At 48.6% G+C, this 22,245-nt stretch overlaps 1 protein-coding gene across 3 annotated transcripts; it reads right to left on the reverse strand.

Annotated features, from left to right (window-relative positions):
* Positions 1-6,682: 6,682 nt before the first annotated feature.
* On the reverse strand, positions 6,683-22,216 carry LOC308578352 (U4/U6 small nuclear ribonucleoprotein Prp4-like). Of its 3 annotated transcripts, none has more exons than XM_081178621.1 (14): positions 22,166-22,216; positions 20,588-20,765; positions 15,324-15,510; positions 15,134-15,221; positions 14,865-14,944; positions 14,544-14,637; positions 14,004-14,098; positions 13,479-13,537; positions 12,504-12,627; positions 10,250-10,339; positions 9,530-9,652; positions 8,237-8,344; positions 7,713-7,831; positions 6,683-7,296 (listed from the first exon to the last, which is right to left on the reverse strand). In XM_081178621.1, the coding sequence occupies exons 1-14, from the start codon at positions 22,187-22,189 to the stop codon at positions 7,103-7,105; spliced, it is 1,563 nt and encodes a 520-aa protein (XP_081034747.1). In that variant the 5' UTR covers positions 22,190-22,216; the 3' UTR covers positions 6,683-7,102. The 3 variants fall into 3 exon arrangements, with proteins under 3 accessions (XP_081034747.1, XP_081034746.1, XP_081034748.1); XM_081178620.1 differs by having other exon boundaries at positions 22,157-22,213; XM_081178622.1 differs by lacking the exon at positions 22,166-22,216 and adding an exon at positions 21,958-22,133.
* Positions 22,217-22,245: the final 29 nt, after the last annotated feature.

Raw genomic sequence — 22,245 nt, forward strand, 5'->3', positions numbered from 1 at the left:
CTTGCTGACCCCAGTGGGTCAGGAGGAGCGCCCGAGGTTGTACTCCGGCGGTCAACTCGGACCAAAAAGGGGATTCCACCGGAAAGGTTTCAGGTCACCAATGCGTGGGTTGGTTTCGCACAGTGTGATTCTGGGAGTGTGGAAGGGATTCAACAATTGCCTGGGATAGATGCCAGTGGGAGGCAAAAGGCAATGGGAGGTGAGTTGAACTCAAAGAGGTCTGTAAATAGGGGTTCACAGTTTCCCTCAGGGTTCGAGACGAGAGGGGGTGTTATTGGTTTCAGAACTCACAGGGTTAAGGAGTTCTGGTGACGTCTCTTTCCTGAGGCGTGGTTAGAAACACATACGGGAGTGGTTTGACGCTACGTGTTTCAGTCTGGTTTCGCTTTTGCGGAGAGAGGACGCAAGATGTGTGCGTTGTCACCGGGACAGATTTAAGATCTGGTTTACTTCATGATTAAAGGCTAACAAGATAAGGAACGCTTTGTGTCAGTTCTGAATTATTCACCCACATGCTGCAATTGCTTCACCGCTGTGTTTATCTCTGCTACCGGCAAGAGGGAGAGGCAGGAAGGATTTTTGGATCAGCATGGACAGACAGCAGAGCTGCGCAAAGGGAAGCGTGCTGGACTCCATGTTTGTTTTTCTTGGAACTCATGGCAACTCTGACCTCTCCGTTGCCATAGTTACCGTGGGGCGAGGTCCAGGACCTGAGTCGAGGGTCGGCAGACAGTTCTCCACGAGCGAAGCGGGGTCCACAGCGAGGAGCCGGGCAAGGACAGGAACAGGACTGGGTGCTGGCCGAAACAGCTCTTCAATGACGTTGCTCCCGCAACCTGGGACCGGGCTGACTGGCCTTTATCTTCTCTGAGGCCGGGGGCAGTCCCGGCCCCCAGGTGACCCGCCTCTCCTGGCCTTAAGGCGAGCACTCCTCCTGGGAGAAACCAGTTCCCTCCGCCTCTCTGTCCTGAGCCTCTGCAGCTCAGGAGAGGCCGGTGGGTTACTGGACCCAGGGGGAGACTCATTTTCCCCTGACAGGGCTGGGAGAGGCGCACCTGTAGGCAATGTGTCCTCAATCACCTCCGGAGCCAGAGTGGATTCACCTGGTGCCTGCTCCTGAGGTGCAGGCGCTTCAGAATCAAGGCCCTGCCCCAGCTCAGCCAGCCCTGGAGGCGGGGACTCCTGTGCAGGCTGGGATTCCTCCGGTTCAGCCTCTGAATCGGATTCCCAGGCCATCACATTAGGGCTTTAAAGGTCAGCACCAACACTTTGAATTGTGCTCGGAAACGTACTGGGAGCCAATGCAGATCTCTCAGGACCAGTGTTATATGGTCCTGGCGGCCACTCCCAGTCACCAGCCTAGCTGCCACATTCTGGATTAGTTGTAGTTTCTGGGTCACCTTCAAAGGTAGCCCCACGTAGAGTGCACTGTAGTAGTCCAAGCGGGAGATAACCAGGGCATGCACCACTCTGGCACGACAGTCCGTGGGCAGGTAGGGTCTCAGCCTGCGTACCAAATGAGTCTGGTAGACAGTTGCCCTGGACAGAGATTTGACCTGTGCCTCCATGGACAGCTGTGAGTCCAAAATGAGTCCCAGGCTGCGCACCTGGTCCTTCAGGGGCACGGTTACCCCATTCAGGACCAGGGAGTCCTCCACACCAGCCCGCCCTCTGTCCCCCCAAAACAGTACTTCTGTCTTTTCAGGATTCAACCTCAATCTGTTAGCTGCCATCCACCAACCGCCTCCAGACACACAGGACCTTCACCGCCTTCACTGATTCTGATTTGAAAGAGAGGTGGAGCTGGGTATCATCCGCATACTGATGAACACCAAGCCCAAACCCCCTGATGATCTCTCCCAGCGGCTTCATGTAGATGTTAAAAAGCATGGGGGAAGAGGACAAAACCCTGAGGCACCCCACAAGTGAGGGCCCAGGGGTCTGAACACTCATCCCCCAACACCACTTTCTGGGCACGGCCCTGGAGGAAGGAGCGGAACCACTGCAAAACACTGCCCCCAGCTCCCAACCCCTCCAGATGCTCCAGAAGGATGTCATGGTCGATGGTATCAAAAGCTGCTGAGAGATCCAGCGGAACAAGGAAACAGCTTTTACCCTTGTCCCTAGCCCGCCGGAGATCATCAACCAGTGTGACCAAGGCAGTCTTATGTGGATTAAGCTTCAGTTTGTTGGCTCTCATCCAGTCCATTACCATTTAATTTTTAAGATGGCAAAAATGGCAAATTTAGGATGATCTTGGCATTCATGTGGGAGGAGGCAGTTCTCTGGGGAAACTGATCTCCCAGCTGTTGTCAGACTACAACTCCCAGAATCTTTAGCAATGCTGACTGGGGCTGATGGGAGTTGGAGTTGAGGCTGATTTTCTACCCCTGGTGTTCATCATTTTGACAGAAAAGGAAGCTGTACTATGAATATTTAAAGTCATTTTCAGGCTTATTTAAAGGACAGAATGAATAGCTAGCTGAGCTTTCCTTCTGGTCCACCTGGGGGCAATTATTCAACACCACCTTCTTCATGAAGTTTGTTCACCATGATTTCTGAATCCCACTACAAATCTCAGCATCAGGCAAGCCATTCCCCCTCATGTTCTTGGCCCCAGGTATAATAATAGTGCTGACCTACCTTACAGGGCTGTTTCTAAGAATTAATGTGGAAAAGCCTGTGAAGAACCTTTGAGGACTTTGGTAGGCAGTTGTGCCTACCATAGTGTATAATAGCATGTAGCTACCTCCCAATGATAATCCTTACAAAAGCCCTGTAAGGTAACGTTTATTAAATGTTCAGCCTGTTAACTGATTGCCATGTAAAGCGTCTCCAAGCAACTTACAAAACTTTTAAAAAGCATAAAGCACAGCATAAAAGTATGTGGTTTTTTTCAGGTGGTTCACAATTTAGCGGAACCACCTGCAACATCGGGGCCCAATACGGGCCACATGTTCTCCTGCAATGATTTTGCAAAGTTTTTTGCAGATAAAATCGCTCAGATTCGGGAAGAGGTAGACTCCACCGTGGGAGCAGGGCGGGAGAGTGCTAGAGTTCTGTCTAGTCAAGTTGCGTGGGATCAATTCCAACCTGTTACCTCCGAGGATGTGGACAGGCTGCTTCGACGAGTGGAGCCAACCACCTGTCTCCTGGATCCTTGCCCATCCTGGCTTATAAAAGCTAGCCGGGAAGGACTGGGCGATGGGCTTCGTGGGGTGGTGAATGCTTCCCTCTGTGAGGGAGCCTTCCCAGACCTGCTGAAAGAGGCGGTTATTAAACCGCTTCTTAAAAACCATCTTTAGATGCGGCCACGATGGCCAATTATCGCCCAGTCTCAAATCTTCCATTCTTGGGCAAGGTGATTGAGCGAGTGGTTGCTGAACAACTCCAGGCACGCCTGGAAGAAGCGGACCATTTGGATCCCTTCCAGTCGGGATTCAGGCCTCACCATGGGACTGAAACTGCCTTGGTCGCACTGGTTGATGATCTCCGGCGGACTAGGGACAAAGGTGAGAGCTGTTTAATAGTTCTGCTGGATCTCTCAGCGGCATTTGATACCATCGACCATAACATCCTACTGGACCGTCTTGAGGGGCTGGGAGCTGGGGGCACTGTTTATATATACAGTGGTTCCGCTCCTTCCTCCTGGGCCGTGTTCAGAAAGTGGTGTTGGGGGATGAGTGTTCAGACCCCTGGGCCCTCACTTGTGGGGTGCCTCAGGGTTCTGTCCTCTCCCCCATGCTTTTCAACATTTACATGCAGCCACTGGGAGCGATCATCAGGAGGTTTGGGCTGGGTGTTCATCGGTATGCGGATGATACCCAGCTCTACCTCTCTTTCAAATCAGAACCAGTGAAGGCGGTGAAGGTCCTGTGTGAGTGTCTGGAGGCGGTTGGAGGATGGATGGCGGCTAAAAGATTGAGGTTGAATCCTGACAAGACAGAAGTACTGTTTTGGGGGGACAGGAGGCGGGCAGGTGTGGAGGATTCCCTGGTCCTGAATGGGGTAACTGTGCCCCTGAAGGACCAGGTGCGCAGCCTGGGAGTCATTTTGGACTCACAGCTGTCCATGGAGGCACAGGTCAAATCTGTATCCAGGGCAGCTGTTTACCAGCTCCATCTGGTACGTAGGCTGAGACCCTATCTGCCTGCGGACTGTCTCGCCAGAGTGGTGCATGCTCTGGTTATCTCCCGCTTGGACTACTGCAATGCGCTCTGCGTGGGGCTACCTTTGAAGGTGACCCGGAAACTACAACTAATCCAGAATGCAGCAGCCAGACTGGTGACTGGGAGCGGCCGCCAAGACCATATAACACCAGTCTTGAAAGACCTACATTGGCTCCCAGTACGTTTCCAAGCACAATTCAAAGTGTTGGTGCTGACCTTTAAAGCCCTAAATGGCCTTGGTCCAGTATATCTGAAGGAGCGTCTCCACCCCCATCGTTCTGCCCGGACACTGAGGTCCAGCTCCGAGGGCCTTCTGGCGGTTCCCTCACTGCGAGAGGCCAAGTTACAGGGAACCAGGCAGAGGGTCTTCTCGGTGGTGGCGCCCGCCCTGTGGAACGCCCTCCCATCAGATGTCAAAGCGATAAACAACTACCTGACATTCAGAAGACATCAGGGAAGTTTTTAATATGTGACATTTTAGTGTATTCTTCATCTTTGTTGGAAGCCGCCCAGAGTGGCTGGGGAAACCCAGCCAGATGGGCGGGGTACAAATAATAAATTATTATTATTATTATTATTATTATTATTATTATTATTATTATTATTAGGGGGGGATCCATATATTACAATAAAAAGCATACAAAATCTGCAAATCATGCTCTGTAAAACTGAAGAAAAACTTGGGTAGCAAAACAGCTTGGACCCGTTTACTCATGAGATTTCCTTACCCCACCTGTGCCCACTCGCTTTGTACAGTGGAATTGGTGCTGCTACAGCTGCCAAACAACACCCGTCTTTCAATTGCTTAGTGTGGCAATGCCAACACTGTGGAACTCCTGGCCTATTGAATTCAAGCAGGAGCCTTCACTGTACTCTCTTTCGTGCTTGCCAAGCCTACCCGGATGCTTACAAAGTAGAAGTAATTTTAATCTGTTTTAGTATTTTAACTTCTGTATACTTTTTAAGGATTGGTTGTGGTTTTTTCTTGATTTTACTTTTTTTGTAAATGGCTTTGGGGTTAAAGAAAATGAAAATAAGCCTTGCCCTCTTGTTTAAGCTTCTTCTTCCAACAACAACAACAACTGTAGTTGTTATTATTATATTTGTACCCCACTCATCTGAATGAGTTGCCTTAGCCCCTCTGGGTTGTTCCCGAGAAATAAGAAAAAGCATAATCAAACATCAAACATTAAAAAGCTTCCCTATACAGGACTGCCTTCAAATGTTTTGGCATATGACAGGAGGGCGTTCCCAGGGAGGGTGCCGTTACCGAGAAGGCCCTCTGCCTGGTTCCCTGTAACCTCACTTCTTGCAGAGAAGGTTCTCAGAGCCGGATCCTGTGTCCAGGCTAAACGACGGGGGTGGAGATGCTCCTTCAAGTGTACTGGGTTGAGGCCATTTAGGGCTTTACAGGTCAACACCCACACTTTGAATTGTGCTCAGAAACGTACTGGGAGCCAGTGCAGATCCTCCGGAACCCGTGTTATATGGTCGCAGCGGCTGCTCCCAGTCACCAGTGTAGCTGCCACATTCTGGATTAGTTGTGGTTTCCAAGTCACCTTCAAAGTTAGCTCCATGAACATCATGTGGCAGTAGTGCAAGTGGGAGATAACCAGAACATGTACCACTCTGGCAAGACAGTGCATAGGAAGGTAGGGTTGCAGCTGGTGTACCAAATGGAACTAGTAGACAACTGCTCTGGATACAAAATTGACCTGCATCTCCATGGACAGCTGTGCATCTAAAATGACCCTCAGATTGTGACCTGGTCCTTCAGAGGCACAGTTACTCCATTCAGGACCAGGGAATTTCCCACACCGGCCCTCCTCCGTCCCCCAATACTTCTGTCTTGTCGGGATTCCACCTCAATATATTGACTGCCATCCATCGCCCAATTGTCTCCAGACACCCACACAGGACGTTCACCGCCTTCACTGGTTCTGATTTATATGAGAGGTAGAGCTGGGTATCCTCATACTGATGAACACCCAGCTCCAACCCCCAGATTATCTCTGTCCACGGCTTCATATAAATTATTCTGGGCAACCTTCTGAGCTCCACATGCCAGTGGTAGGTGGGGTGAGGCAAAAATGAGTAGGGCAGCTAATGTAAATGTTACCTCTGTGCAGCAGGCCAGTTTCCATATCCACACACGCCCTTCCATATCCTTCATCTAGGCAAGCAAGAAGTATTATCAGAGTGAAAGAACGCATTCCTGCCAGGCAAAAACTCTCAGGGAGGATGTGAAACATGGTTTGTGGAGGGTTGTGGCCAGGGGAGAGTCCTGAGGGCCAGGCAGGGAAGCCTGGAGGGCCACATCTGGCTTAGGGGGCCTGTGGTTTCACCATTCCTGGGCTAATGATCCTTAAGGTCCCTACCAACTTTATGATTCTATGAATGCAGGAGTGATAATAGGAAAGCTGAGCACTGATGGGTGGGGCAGGGGAGGCACCCCATCACCAGAGGCTGTTTGGCTCAAGAAATGTGTCAAAAACGCAACCCACACAGGCGTCACCATTTTCAAGCAGCCACTCTGCTTTAATGTTAGGGTGTCGTTTTTCAAGAAAAGTCTCTGTCCGAGTGAGAAGAAGCTGTGACCCCACTCCAAAATAACAACCAGAACAACCCACCCTACCATCTCTGTTAGCACCCTGGGTATTCCTAAAGGTTGGTAGTGCTGGATCAATGCAAGCCAATTCCACAGGGAAGGGAGAGGAGAGTACACAACTAAAGCAAAATGCAATAGGAAAGGCATTCTCAAACTCAGCTTGGCCTGACCAGAGGGTGTGTGCATGTGTTAGGAGGAGGCAGTATCCCAGAAGTGCATCAAACCATGCCCTGATCTGCAGCGGAGGCCCAGGGAGTCACAGCAGGCTGCCTTCCTTGGCTGCGGGAGCTGGGCAGGGCCAATCCGGCAGAAATGCTCCTTCCGCCTACTCTGCCATCCAAAGCTTGAAAGTCCTGTCATAAGAGCATGTGGCGATCAGCTGCCCGTCCAGGGAGATGTCCAAGCCCATGACTTTGCCCTCGTGTCCTGCCAAGGTTTTCAGCGGGGATGAGCCTGGGTGCGTCCAGACCTTGGCTGTGTTGTCGTAAGATCCAGTAAGCAGGAAGTTGCCATGATTTGCTGGGTGGCGGAAAGAGAAAAATAACAGGAAGTGGGGAGGAGGACTAAGGAGGTAATATAGAGATTTACCACTTACAGCAGGGGTGAGGAACTACAACTCCCATCGTCCATGACCATTAGCTATGCTGGCTGGGGCTGATGGGAGTCCAACAACTTCCAGAGTGCTACCAGTTTCCCCAAAACCTTACCCAAAAGCCAACCATAAGCAGGGAACGGGGGATGCAGGAAGAGGGAGGGTGAGTGACAGAGCATACAGGCTATTCTCAAGAGCCAGTGTATTTGGGGAGGGTGGGGAGCGGTATATATCCAAGTCTTGGGAATCTATGTTGCACATGGAAACCACAGACAAGGTACTTTTCAACCCATTATATATCCTCAGTTTCTGGGAAAAGGCATTAGCAGCTACAGAGACTTACGTTCAAACTTCACTCTGGTCACCAGGTTCTGATGGGCAGGGATGGTGTAGATGCACTTTCTCTGGCGGAGATCCCACACTTTACAGGTGTTGTCGCCGCTTTCAGTGGCAATGTGGTACCTATGAGAAGTACGGAAGAGGAGGAATTCGGGTTTGCGTGCAAGGGGGTTGTTCCCAGTTTCAGCCCTATTCATAATCCTACATGATTATGAAAAAGCTTTAATAAAATATATTGGAGGAGGGGGGAAGGCTATGTACCCATCATACATTTAAAGCACACGGCTTCTGCCAAAGAATCCTGGGAACTGTAGTTTACTAAGGGCATAGGGAATTATAAGCTCTGTGAGGGGGAAACTAAAATTCCCAGGGTGATTTGGGGTGGGAAATGTGCTTTGAATGTATAGTGTGCATGCAGACCAAATTAGTTCCATTAATTTCAATTAATCTACTCCAAGCAGAAGTTAGTTGTCTGTGTGTCAATATTAAGACCTGCACCCCAAGAGGGGAAGGCAAATTGGTTCTTACCCGTTAGGGGAAAAGTTGATCCCATAGATCTCCTTGAGATGACCCTCCAAAAACATGATACAACGCCCTGTGCGCAGATCCCACACGCGGCCAAATGCATCAAGGCCACTGAAAGGAAGAGAAAAACGTCAAACAATCTCTTTCTCACACAACCCCCTTCCCATGCTTCCACTCTGAATAAGAGGCATCACTTAAAGCCATCTTTGGATCTTCTTTCCTCTTTAGTTGTCACCTAGGCTGGATGCCTCTTAACATCACTAAACAGGAGCCAAAGGAGCTTCTGCGAACCACAGTTGTTAAATTGGAGCAAAGCCTTTCTGCAATGCAGCTCGGATTGCCTCCCATGTTACTACCACCTCCTGTCTGCAGTTCCAAGGTTTTGCAAGCAGGACCCAGATCTGACCTACCTGGCAAATCACATGTAGGAAAGTCTAATTAGCACACTTTGTTTGCATAGATTTAGAATATTTATTATGCACTTAAATCAAAAAGTTATCTAAGAGGAGTACAAAAACTGAACGTGAAACATAGCTAAAATCTACAGAACAATTAAAAAGCAAATATACCTAAAAGCCATTGGCATTATAAACACGCATAAAAATAAGTAGAACTTTAAAAACAAAGTAACTAAATTATGCACTTGGGTAGGCTTTTCAAGCCAAAAAAAAAAAAAAAGGATTCAGCAGGTGCCTAAAACTATATAGCTTGCTTAATGTCAATAGGCAGGGAGTTCCAAAGCATAGTTACATGACAATGAAGGATCGACTCAATTACAAACAAGCTAAAGCAAGAGCTGCCCAGATCAGAATTTGCAAATTAAGAACAATGATGGGGCAAATCTTAATATTGCCCTAAAAAGTTGAAACTTTTATTTTAATGAGCAGTATAAACTCAGGAATACAGTCAAGCTATTAGGAACAAAGGAAGTTTCCTAGAAATGAGTCAGAACATTGGTCCATCTAATTCAGTAGTGTCTACACTGACTGGCAGCTGCTCTCCAGGATTATAGATAGGAAGATAACCATTGGGGATTGAAGCTGTGACTTTCTCCACGCAGAGCAGACGCTCTTATCGAAGCTATGGCCCCTCCCTCATTAGAATTTCCACCCTGTGACTTTTTAGCTCCAGGAGTGAAGACTTGAGTGGGATCTTCTGAAGGTAGAATCCCAACCAGTTCTCTCTCTTTTCTGGCATTTTAGAACTAGCAAGAATGAGCATCATTACTGACTGGCTGATACTTGCTCAGTGACACCCCCAGGGAGGGTTAGGACTTGCACATGCATGTAGATTTACCCAGTGGCAGAAAGGGAGCCGTCAACATGGAAGGTGATGTCGTAAACTCCTTTGCTGTGCCCCTCCTGGTGCAAGATTTCCTCCTGAGCCTCCAGGTCCCACAGGCGCCAAGAGTGGTCATAGCTGCAGGGGGGGAGGTGGAGAAGAGACAAAGACTCAAGTGAATATCTCACAAGGCCCCAACAGGTCCCCCCCCCCCCGAAGTTCAAGCAGGTGGCTGGATTGTCTATCCTGATCTCCACTACAAGCTAAGACCATGGAATTAATCTAATCTGCCCCTGGCCCCCACAAACTTAGACGATCAGCCAACTGATACAGGGATATGTGTAGCATTTAGGACACATAATTCAATTCTCTGCTCAGTATTGGGATCTTCAACTGCAGCTTCCTCCCATTCTGACCTCTCACTTTCCAGTCTTGTGTAATGAGTGCTGGGCTGAGTGGAAAGAAGTAACATATCACAAGGGGATGACAACAACTGTTTTTCTATCGAGGGCAGAATTATTTCGAAGGTAACCCATGGTGGTGGCATTGCCAGTGGTGGTGAGACTACTAACAATGGAAGGAACTCTCTTTTCTTCCTTTTCTTTCTGCTGCTCTCTGCTCTTCCTCTTTCTCCATCACATCATTTCCCTATTTATTCACCTCCTTGCTACCCACAAGAAATTAGACCAGGTGCCATGTGTGGCCCTTTGGGCAGCACCCCCTCCTCTGACTTACCAGGTGGTGCCCAGAAACCTGCCAGAGGGATGCCATGCCACCCGGGCTACTCTCGCTGTGTGTCCCTCGATGTCAGCCACTGGTTCATCACTGAAAGAAACACAACATCTCACGGCAAATTCTTGATGATGCTGACTGTCCCATAAGAGAGACTAAAATAAAGAGGGAGCAATACAGAATAGGAGAAAGGGAAAGGTGCGATGGGTGGATCCAGCTGGCTGGCTGGAGGACAGAGGGGGGGGGGTGTGTACAGAAACTAATCTGCTGTGTGAAGGTAAAATTTACAGTAGTTACTCCACCCACCACTGGTAAGTGACCCCCCTGAAGGGTGCCCAGAAGAGAAAAATGTTTCAGTTGTTATTGAAAGATTCACAGACTAGCTTGGCTTTATCCAATGACTTTATTAACAGCTTAGTCATAGTATACTACTGTATAAGATTTGTACACTGCTTGCTGCCTTTCAAGCCTAAAATATGTTGTGACGGGGCTTTGCAAAACTAGTTCACAAGTAAACAAACAATGCTGTCTCTGACTGGCTGCAAAAATACACAGGCAGCTTGGGATGCTTCATGTAGGCTACTCCCCATTGTTCCCAGGGCTGCAAAGTACAAATATTAAAGTAATCAAAGGGCATTCGAAACAGAAGGGAAAACCCTGCCTGCCCAAGCAGAGCAGTTGTGGCTCAGTGGTAGACACACTCTGCAGGCAAAAGAATCCCAGATTCAATCCCTGGTGTCTCCAAGTACGGCTGGGAAATCCTCCCACCTGAAACTGTGGAGAGCCACTGCCTGTTAGAGCAGACAACAGTGGCCTTGAGAGGCAATTAGTCTGGCTTGCTATAAAGCAGCTTCCTATGGGGTTGTATTCAATTCAGTTCATTTCAGAGTAGACCCAGTGAAATTAATGCATGTCCATGCATTTCAATGGGTCTACAACCCTGTGTTCCAAAAGAAAGCAACTGGATAGTGAACCAGTAACCTCATTGGCAGGAGGAAGTCCTAATACTTCCTCAAGTATAAGAGCTACTAGACCAGCTCCACTTACTGTAGCTGCTCTCTTCAGTTTGATTGAGCCCCCTTGTTGCTGGAATGATCCAGTCCTGTACACGCAACCCTGACTTTCTTAAACAAAAGGTGAAGGAACTCAGGGAACTCCAGAAGGAAGCCTAGCCCAGTGGGGTTTGAATTTGACATCAATATAACAAGCCACAGAATGGCCCCAGAACAACATGTTTTAAAGCTCTTCTACTTGTTCCTTTTGCGGCCGTGTCTTTACCTGCCCCATGTTATACAAGATGTCAGGGGTGGGGCAGGTGTGGCTTGGCAAAAATGGCCCCATGGGCCATATCAGGTTCCCTGCCAGGCCCAGTCAGGCCCATGGGCCACAGGTCCCTTACTGTTGCATAAGAGGGTCTCGAGTTCAACAGGTGGGAAAAAATCTATCACTAAATATGAGTTTGAGCAAAAGATTCCTGCATTGCAGGGGGTTGGATTCAATGACCCTTGTGGTCCCTTCCAACTTGACAATTCTATGATTCTATGATTCTATGACCTCACAGGCACCCAAGACTGAGAGAAGGAGTGCGAATTTACCACCACTGATGCTTCGGCCCACAGCAACAGTATCTGACAGAAATAAACCTCTTCCCTGAGGCCCAATTAAAGAATCTGCTCTCTCTCTGTTTCCTTGGATAACGCACTGACAGAATCAACTGCCTTCCCCAAGAGTCACAGTGCCTTGACTGTTGGAACAAATGCAGCCTATCTGGGGACATAGCAAGACAAGAGGTGTAAAAAGTAAGACAAGTATGACATGGGGGAGAAGTGGGAACCCCCCACCTCACAGTTTGGGCCAGGGGGCACAACCAATAAGCCAAGCAAACTCGTGTCTCTATAAAGGTTTAGAAACAGTAACACAGAAAAGAAGCCTCATTATAAGGAGAGAGGAGCACTGCTGGATCAGGCCCCCAAAAGCACCCACAGCAAAATAACTCTGGGAACTATAGTTCACCCTCACAGGACTATAATTCCCAGCACTTGTAACAAACTACAGCTCCCAGGATTCTTTGGGGGGAGCCATGTGCTTTAAAAGTATGGTGTGGTCATGCCCCTGCCTCAATCACTTGTGTTAGTGTTTTGTTTGTTGCAGAAGGAGGTTAAGCAGGAAGCCATTCTTTAATATTTTTCTCTACCACCCGCAGCAGCCAATAAAATAAGGAAGGGAAGGCAACTGATTTTCCTGGGCCCAGGCGTACCTTTCAAGACTCCAGAGTTTGACAGAGCCATCTGCTGCGCATGAAGCCAGGTTGACGTCCTTCTTGTCCAGGAAGATGGTTGCCTTTGGGTGAAAGACAATGGCTCCAACGTTGGTGTTGTGCCCTTGGGAACAGACGAGACAGACAGACAGTTTGAGAGCCAGCCAATTTTAAGCTTGCTTCCTCTGTCTGAGTCTGGGCCTCTTCCTATTGCTCCGAAGAGACTCTTTGACTGGGAATCACTCCAAATTTAGTTTTTGTGCTAAAGCCGGGGTGGGGAACCTTGGCCCTGTAAGCCAAATGTGGCTCTCAAGGCCTTCCACTTTGGTCCTTGGCACTCTCCCCACACTAATTCACTCTTTCCCCTCAGGCCACACACTTCACTCTCCCTGCTTCACGCCCTTCTTGAGTGTCTTCTGCTGCATGCCAATAGTGGGAGGGGCCAAAAGCAAAAGAAGGTGGAGCAACAAATGCAGCTTTTCCCTTTGTATAGTAGGCTACCTGCCTTCACACTCCCATTTCTAGTCTCCTTCCAGGCCTGATCAGAATTCAAGGCCACATTCCACCCAAGTAAAAACACTAAAGGAGGGTGCCAAGCAGGGTTGGTGCAGTTTGAAGAGAGCCCCAAGGGCCAGAGAGGCTGTGAGGGCCACATGTGGCCCACGGGTCTGACGTTCCCATGCTCTGAATTAGTCAGCAGCTAAGCAGTGGACCTATAGGATATGACTCCCAACACTGATTATTAGAGTCAAGGCTGTCTTCCAGAAAGGAATGCCATCTCACCCAAGCCCAAGGGGGACAAACAAATAAAGGAAGAAGTTTGCACAGCACCACTCTCAAAATTCATAGCCTCCCACCCATGTAGCCTTATGCTCCTAATCAGCCATATACTGTAATTGCTCCAGTCATTTGAGGGAAGATAAGAGAAAAGCAGGCTGCTTTGGCAATGGGTGCGGTGGGAGTCAGATACTATACCTCGCAAAGTGCAGATGAGATTACAATCCGGCACTGACCACAGTTTACAGAGGCCACTCCTGGGAGAGAAAAGGCAGAAGGAAAACTGACTGGCATTTTATTTTATCTTAAAATGTTTTCTATCCCTTGTCTTTCTGTTTTACAAACAAAACCAATCAAACAAAAGCAATCAAGGAAGCTAAGAGAGTAAAAAAAAAACCAAACACATATAAAAACCAAGCAAAATTCAGTTGCAAGATAACAAGTCTAAAAACAAAACAGAAGATAGCAAGTCTAAAAACAACCTTCAACAAAATGATAAAATGCACCCACAGAACTATCACATTCTAAAAACTACTCCCACAATAGCCTTCCAGAACTTGCTAATTACAGGGCGTTGGACAAGATGACTTTCGGGATCCTTTCCAGCTCTACAATTTTATGATTTTATGACTGCTCCCAACAGCTCAGGCAGCCTCTCCTGTGCACTATAGGAGAACTTAGCAGGATTGGGAGGGACATAATGAAAAGCAGAACAAAGTTTACCAGCAAGCTGTAGCCAGGAGCTTGGAGTTGGGGCTGAAGTTGCAATAGGAGATAGGGCGGTCGTCTCCAATTTGGCTGCAGAAATTATTCAAAGACTGAAAGAAAAACAACAAAAAAAGATAATATTTTGCCACCAGAGGAAATGAAGGGCTCAATAAAATGAGATGGCGCTGAGATGGTAAAGAAAAGAGATGACGTTTCCTGCCCAGGCTGCTCCCCCACCTCACCCCCAGTAGTGTTTCCTACTGAGCTGAATTGTGGGACCCATTTAGTGCAATGTTATGTGCTCTGAACTGGCAGCTGAATTCCAAGCAACCAGCAGAGATCTTTCCTTGTCCAGGAGATGGAGATGCCAGGGAGTCAACCTGGGATCATCCACATGCAAAGCATTTGATCTACCATTGAATTATGCTGAGGAGGAGCAGAGGCACAGAAGCCTTCTGCAAGCTCATTTGAACCTCAGCATCTCGGGGGCCTTCTGGGCTGCAGCAGCCCAGTGCCCAGAACTTTTAAGTCATAGCAGAGATGGGTCCCACTTACCCTTAGAGATTTGTGCAGCTCCTGTTTCTGGGAAGTCCGTGTGGCCTCAGGGACCTCCTTGAGCAGCCGGGCTTCCTCCAATCGATTCATTGCCCTGTGAAGGGAACAAAAATTAATGCAACCAGGTCTTGCCCATATTCAACCCTTGCAGAGGCCTACAAGTTGTAATGGTGACAATTCTTCTGCCACGTGCCATCTGTCTTTTGAGGTGGGTTTGAAATCCCCCATTTCTCAACCATCACCACCACTCTAGTTAGGGACAATAGATATACAAGGCCTCATCAATGTTTGCGTTAGCATTTCTCAATCCCAGCCCCTTACCGAGGGAGGGAGTAGTTGGCGATCCACAGTCTGGCCGTCTTCAAGGTATTTGGTCCTTCGTGGTACCAGGTTTGCTGATACTAAGAGAAATGAAACATTAAAGGGGTGGGTATCTCTTGTGAGACTTGGGTACTATAGTGGGCACACATTTATAGCTAAGGGGAAAGGTCGGAGCTCAGTGGGAAAGTGTGAGCTCCCAGGGTTTGTGAAGACTCCCATTTGAAACCCCAGAGCTGCTGTCACTCATAACACACTTTAAAATTTATTACCTCCTCTTTTGATTTCTTGGACTTCTCATCTTCTTTTTGGGTCTTCTTCAATGCGTCTGTGCCAACCACAGACAGAATGTTACGTAGCCTGTTGAGAAATAAAGTGAAGATTAACTTGCCTTTGTTTATATGAGTCACATCAATGAACTGGAAAAGGAAGTGAGAGCAAGTCAATTTCATCCTCTCTCACCTCTCCCTCCTTTCTGCAGGGCCCTCTCCAAAAAGTGTGATGGGCTTCCCGAGGGCTCGTAAGCAGGCCTTGACCTCAGAGTCATCTGTGGAAACATTGATTTGCCTGGCACGCTTCCGGCGCTCAAACTCTGCCAGGACCTCTGCCTGGCGCTCGCTGATGTGCTCTTCCAAGTCAAAAACTTCACCTGATCATAGTAGAAAGCCAAAGGTTATAGGAAATACAACCCCAACAGGACCCTACAAAGCCTCAACACTTGACCCTCACTTCAAAAGTTTGCTTCATTCCAATGAAGCCACATTCAAAGAGCAACAATATGTGGTATATGCTGTGTCACCTCTCTCTGCTCCTTGAGTGTCCAGGTCAAAGCTTATGTTATCAGTGAGGCCTGTGGCTTAAGACTTTGACGGCTGCTGTTGCTGCTTGTGTGAGTGCTGGGAAGACCGCTCCCTCTCCTGCCAACTCCATCTGGCCTAGGGGGCGGGGCCTGCACTACCATTACAGTTTAGAGGACTGAGCAGCTACCGGCAGCAATGGACAAAATAGTTTTAAATGTTTTAATTGCTTTTAATTTGCAGCACCTTAAATGGGGGTTGTTGTTTTTTATAATATTATATTATTTCATTATCTGCAGCAAATGTTAAAGATGTTTATATATATTTTAAGTTGTTTTAAAGGTGTTTTTATTGTTTACTTTGTTGTACCACCGTGAATGGTGGTTTTTATCTATGTATTTTTGTTTGTTCCGTCTTGTTTTGGTTTTGGGGTTGGACATTTGAGTGGGGTGGGGACTGGTTTTGTTTGGGCATAATTGTTTTGGTTGTTTTGTTTTCTATTTTGTAAATGGAGGTTAGTATGAGGCTTGGGATTGCTACCGTGGAGGGGCGAGGGAGGTATGGCGGTGGGGGCAGATGTTATAGGCGAAGGGGATCGAGATACGGATATGCTCGTACCCCTTCCAATCTGCGCCCCATCCCGAGAGACAAGGGTAGGGTGAGCAAGGATTACTCACCTCCTTCACTGGTGTTGTGCAATGCCAGGTCTATAGGCAACAAAACCACTACCCTGCGAGATTTCTTTACCTCGCAGGGAGTCGACCTGGCTTGTGTGACGGAGACCTGGGTGCGCGAAGGGGTAACTGTTACCTTACGAGAGATTGCACCCCCGGGTTTCTCCGTCCTCCACCAGTCACGGACTGTGGGCCGCGGGGGAGGGGTGGCAGTATTAATCCGGGAAGATTGTTCTTTCAGGGCTCTACCACCGCCATCGATCCCCGGCATTGAATGTGTTGGTCTAGTGTGGGGCTCCGAGGAGAGCTTGGCTGTCTGGCTGGTGTACCGGCTACCTAACGCACCAGCAGCCACCCTGTCAGGCCTGCTGGAGGCGGTGGCCGGCTGGGCCTTGGAGTTCCCTAACCTATTGGTATTGGGAGACTTCAACTTCCATGCTGATGCCACTCCCTCCTCACTGGCTCTGGACCTGGTGTCTTCCATGGCGACAGTAGGGCTCTCCCAGTTTGTTTCGGGCCCCACACATCAAGCAGGCCACACGCTGGATTTGATCTTTGGCGCCGGTATAGATGTGATCATGTCTCCTTCGATGAAGGTGCCATGGTCTGATCACTATGCTCTGAAAGCCAGGATTGACTTTCCACCCCCACCCTGCTTAGGTGGCGAGCCGATTTGGGCTCGCCCGCAGAGGCTGATGGACCCGGATAGATTCCGTCAAGCCTTGCGGGACCTTGCTCCCCCGGCGACTCATTGACTGAGCTTGTTGAGGGCTGGAATACCCAGCTCCTGGCAGCCATCAATGAGATCACACCTAAGCGCCCTCTGCGACCCCGCAGAAACCGGGCTCCCTGGTTTACCGAGGAGCTTCGGAAAATGAAGCGGGACCTCAGACGGCTAGAGCGAGTATGGCGGGGTGCCCGTGACGGAGCCTCAAGAACATCTTATAGGGCTTTTATGAAAACCTATGAGATGGCAGTGAAGGCCGCTAAGAAGTCTTACTTCTCGGCCTCCATTGCATCCGCTAGCTCTCGCCCGGCGCAATTATTTAGTATAATTCGGTCTCTTAACGTCCCTTGAAGGACAGCCAAATTTAAATAACAATCTGACACACAGCTGTGAGGCATTTGCGAGCTTTTTTGCGGAGAAGGTCCTGTTGCTCCGCCATGACCTCCCTGCCAATTTGGATACAATAAAGGAACTGGAGGCCCCTCGACTGTGCTCGGGTCCAGTATTGGACCACTTTGACCGGATATCTCCAGCCGATGTGGACAGATTCCTCCAAGCTGGAAAGCCCACCACCTGTCCTCTTGACCCGTGCCCGTCATGGCTGATTAGAGCGTGTCCAGACGAGGTGCGGGGCCCCCTGGGGGATATCATCAATTTGTCCCAGGGGAACAAATTATTCCCAGGGGAACTGAAGGAGGCGGTGGTGCGTCCGCTCTTAAAGAAAACATCATTAGATCCCTCAGATCTATCCAATTACCGCCCAGTCTCGAATCTTCCATTCCTGGGTAAGGTGATTGAGAGAGCGGTTGCTGAACAGCTTGGTAGGTTTCTGGATGAAACATCTGCTCTGGATCCATTCCAGTCCGGCTTCCGGGCTGGTCATGGGACCGAGACGGCTCTGGTCGTCCTAACAGATGATCTCCACAGGCAGCTGGATCGAGGCAGGTCGGGGCTGCTGATTCTTCTAGATCTGTCAGCAGCCTTTGACATGGTCGATCACGAACTCCTGGACCACCGCCTTGCCGACGTGGGGATCCAGGGCACAGTCCTTCAATGGCTGCGCTCGTTTCTCTCTGGTCGGGGACAGAGGGTGGCGCTTGGGGGGGAATTGTCATCACGCCACTCCTTGGTGTGTGGAGTGCCTCAGGGTGCAATTCTCTCCCCGATGCTTTTTAACATCTTTATGCGCCCCCTCGCCCAGCTTGTCCGGAGTTTTGGGCTGGGTTGCCATCAGTATGCTGATGACACCCAACTCTATCTGTTGATGGATGGCCATCCTGACTCGGCCCCAGACACACTGACCAGATGTCTGGAAGCTGTGGCTGGATGGTTACGTGGGAGCCGGTTGAAGTTAAATCCTTCGAAGACAGAGGTCCTCTGGCTGGGGCGGGACGATATGGGATCGAGGGGGCAACTCCCATCTCTTGCGGGGGTGCAATTAGTGCCAGCACCGTCCGTTAAGAGTTTGGGTGTAATCTTCGATACCTCCCTCTCTATGGAGGCGCAGATTACAGCTATAACAAAGGCGGCATTTTTTCATCTCCGCCAAGCTAAGCAGTTGGCACCTTATCTCTCTCGTCCTGACCTAGCCACTGTGATCCATGCGACGGTCACCTCCAGACTGGATTATTGTAACTCGCTCTACGTGGGGCTGCCCTTGAGACTGACCCAGAAACTCCAGCGGGTGCAGAATGCCGCGGCGAGACTCCTTATGGGGTCTTCGCTGCGAGAGCACATTCATCCGGTACTATACCAGCTGCACTGGCTCCCGGTGGAGTACAGGATCAGGTTTAAGGTGCTGGTTTTAACCTTTAAAGCCCTATACGGCCTAGGACCCTCGTACCTACGGGACCGCCTCTCCTGGTATGCCCCACAGAGAAACCTACGGTCTGCAAATAATAACATCCTCAAGGTCCCAGGCCTCAGAGAGGTTAGGCTGGCCTCAACTAGAGCCAGGGCCTTCTCGGCTGCGGCTCCAAACTGGTGGAACGCTCTGTCCCAAGAGACTAGGGCCCTGCGGGACCTGACATCTTTCCGCAGGGCCTGCAAGACAGAGTTGTTCCGCCAGGCCTTTGGTCAGGGCACAGCCTGACTCCCTCCTCTGGCAACCTGCACAGAATTTTGCTTAATTGGTTGCCATCAATTCGATTTAATTAATTTTCATAATGAAATATTTTTAGATTGTGTGACTATTTGACTGATTATTTGATTGTTGTTAGCCGCCCTGAGACCGGCTTCGGCTGGGGAGGGTGGGATATAAATAAAATTTATTATTATTATTATCCCTCTTTTCAGCCAAAACTGGCTCCCCAAATGGCTTAAAATCAACATTCATACAAAGGCAAAATGTAATTAATGTTTTGCTGGGGGGGGGGGGTAAGAGAGCACAATCTCTTATGGCCACTGGAAGTACACATTTTTATATCCAGAGGGAACAAATAGGATCTGCAGATGCGCAGGAGCTAGCCAACAAGCATTTGTTCCCCTGAAACGAAACCTACCCACATTGATCTGCTGCCACCTGTGACACTCCTTCTCATCTAGTGTTTTGCTTTTTGCTACCCCTATCTAGATTTAAATTATAAAGACCTCAGGGCAGGGATTTGTCTCTTGCTTGCTTTCTCCTGTAAAGAACTACAGTGGTACCTCATGTTGCGAACCGTCCCCCTTACAAATTCTTCGGGTTACGCGCTCCACTAACCCGAAAGTAGATGCCCCTCATTGTGAACTTTGTCCCGGGATGCGAGCAGAAACCACGCTCCGGTGGTGCGGCAGCAGCGGGAGGTGCCATTAGCGGAAGCGCACTTCATGTTACGAGCGGTTTCCGGTTACGAACGGACCTCTGGAACGGGTTAGGTTTGTAACTGGAGGTACCACTGTATGTATAACTGATAGCATCCCTGGGATAAAGATAGCCTGGTCACATTTATCCATGGGCTGATTACTATAACGCACTGTACTTGGGGCTGCCTTTGAAGATTGCTTGGAAACTACAGTTAAAGCAAATAAATGGGACTGGTCATATGGAACCTATTTTGCCTGTCCTAAAGAGATACACTGGATTAAAGTTCATTGCCAAGCTCAAGCCAAAGTGCAGATTTTGACCTACAAAGCCCCAAATGGGTTGGGGCCAGGCTAGTTGAAAGATTACCTGTTCCCACATGAACCCACCCAAACATTAAGATATATTCTAGGTCCTACCACCCTTGGAAGTATGGTGGACAATGACACAGGCTTCTTAGTTGTGGCATTCTGTCAGCACCAAGTGAATGTCTTCTTTGTTTGCATGTGGTTTTATGTCAGCATCTCGTTTAATCTCATTATGCTGTGTAATGCTTTAGTGTGATTTGTTTTAAAGGACTTCCTGATTTAATTGTAATTTTAGTATTGAACTGAGAACTTCTCTGAGAGCATTTGCTGAAAATGGCCTGCTTGCAAGCATTCTAAACAAATTATCAGCCCCACTAAGCAGTTCTTCCCTCCATCCTTTTCCTTCCATCTCCCAGTCAGCTCACTACCATCTCTTACCACTGGTGATATTGATGTTGCCAGCCTCAATAGCTGCTTTGACTGCATCCTTGCCCATCAACCCAGACTCCCCTTTGAGGAGACGCTCTTGCTCTTTCTCCTCTAAGCTCCCATAGAAAATTGGGGCTTTCTTGGCTGGAGGAGCATCCCCTTGATCTGAAGCCTTTGTTTTTGAACCCTGCAAGAAGGAAACTCAGCAGTAGCCTACATGGAGAAGGAAGAGAGCAAATTTGGATTTTCCCCCACCTGCTGTCATGGGCTGGCTTGATGCAGAGAACTGGGGAAGAAGGCTCAGAGCCAGGGGGGCAGCGATGCATGGTCAGAGGGAGAAGAGGCAACAGGCTTTAGTGAGCAGGAAGAGACATGGGGCAGAGAGCAGTCCAGACTGAGGCAGAAGAGGAGGCTGGAGAGGAATGGAGCCAAAAGGCAGTAACCAGCTCCCCTCCCCCTATACTCCTGACTCATGACATCTGCGCACATCTGACAGCCCCCACCCCATCAAACAGTACATGAGACAATTTTGTTTTGAATCCCAGCATACTGTTAATCATTAAGGCTAAAACCCTAAGCCCACCTCTGTGGGAGTCAGCACTACTGAACTCAATAGGACTTTCTTGTGAGTTGACATTGTTAAGGATTATACTGTTTGGTAATATATTTATTACAGTGACTAACATAAAATATTCCACAGGAACAGTCCTGTTAGTCCATGAGTATCATGGTACAGTGGTACCTCAGGTTACAGACGCTTCAGGTTACAGACGCTTCAGGTTACAGACTCCGCTAACCCAGACCTAGTACCTCGGGTTAAGAACTTTGCTTCAGGGTGAGAACAGAAATCACACGGCGGGAGCAGGAGGCCCTATTAGCTAAAGTGGTACCTCAGGTTAAGAACAGTTTCAGGTTAAGAACGGACCTCCAGAACGAATTAAGTTCTTAACCCAAGGTACCACTGTACTTTAAAAGCAAAGGAAATCCATGTCTTGCTCTGAGTAGGCCCAATAAAACTAATGGGCTTGAATTGGTTATGTTTATTCATTTCAGTGGGTCTGCTCCGTGTAGAGATAGCACTGGATACAATCCTAACATATATATATATATATTTATTCTGGCATAAACTTTCATGGACTACAAGTCCACTCTAATAGGTGGTTTTGAAACAACAACGTTTGTTAGTCTTTAAGGTGGCAAAGAATGCCTTGTTGTTTTAATGCAGCAGAAATATTAGAACTCTTAAAGCATAACATTTTGCCTTTTGTGGCAGAAGCTGAAGCGTTGAGTTGCACCCAACTCAGCTCAACTGAAAGAGGAGAGCCACTGAAATTAACAGCCGCAAGCGAGTCATATTCATTAATTCAAATGAGTCCAACCTTGAATTGAGCTTTAGTTGGATACAATCCGTTACGCTCTAAAAACTTTTACTACCGACGTGAGGTTACGTTAGTCACTGCAGTAAATAAGTAGACACTGGTGTCTTTCAAACAGATTTTTCATTTTATCATTTCTATGAAAAGATACACGTTTTTTAAACAAAGAAACCACATTCTATCCCAGTTTCAAACCCCCTGCCTTATTCACCGCGGCGATCCGCGACGCAGCCATGGCGCTTTCCCGACCCCTGCTCTCAGACCGGGGCTCTGTAGTGGGGGAATCACACG

This window comes from Podarcis bocagei (assembly GCF_964188305.1).
Source record: "Podarcis bocagei genome assembly, chromosome: W".
Taxonomy (NCBI): Eukaryota; Metazoa; Chordata; class Lepidosauria; order Squamata; family Lacertidae; genus Podarcis; species Podarcis bocagei.

Coding starts and splice junctions, on each gene's coding strand:
- LOC308578352 (XM_081178620.1), bottom strand. CDS start 22,189: ATGGCTGCGTCGCGGATCGCCGCGGTGAATAAG. Junction 15,222..15,323: donor CCTGCAGAAAGGAGGGAGAG/GTGAGAGAGGAT, acceptor ATTTCTCAACAG/GCTACGTAACATTCTGTCTG. Junction 8,345..9,529: donor GGCTCCCTTTCTGCCACTGG/GTAAATCTACAT, acceptor TCTTCCTTTCAG/TGGCCTTGATGCATTTGGCC.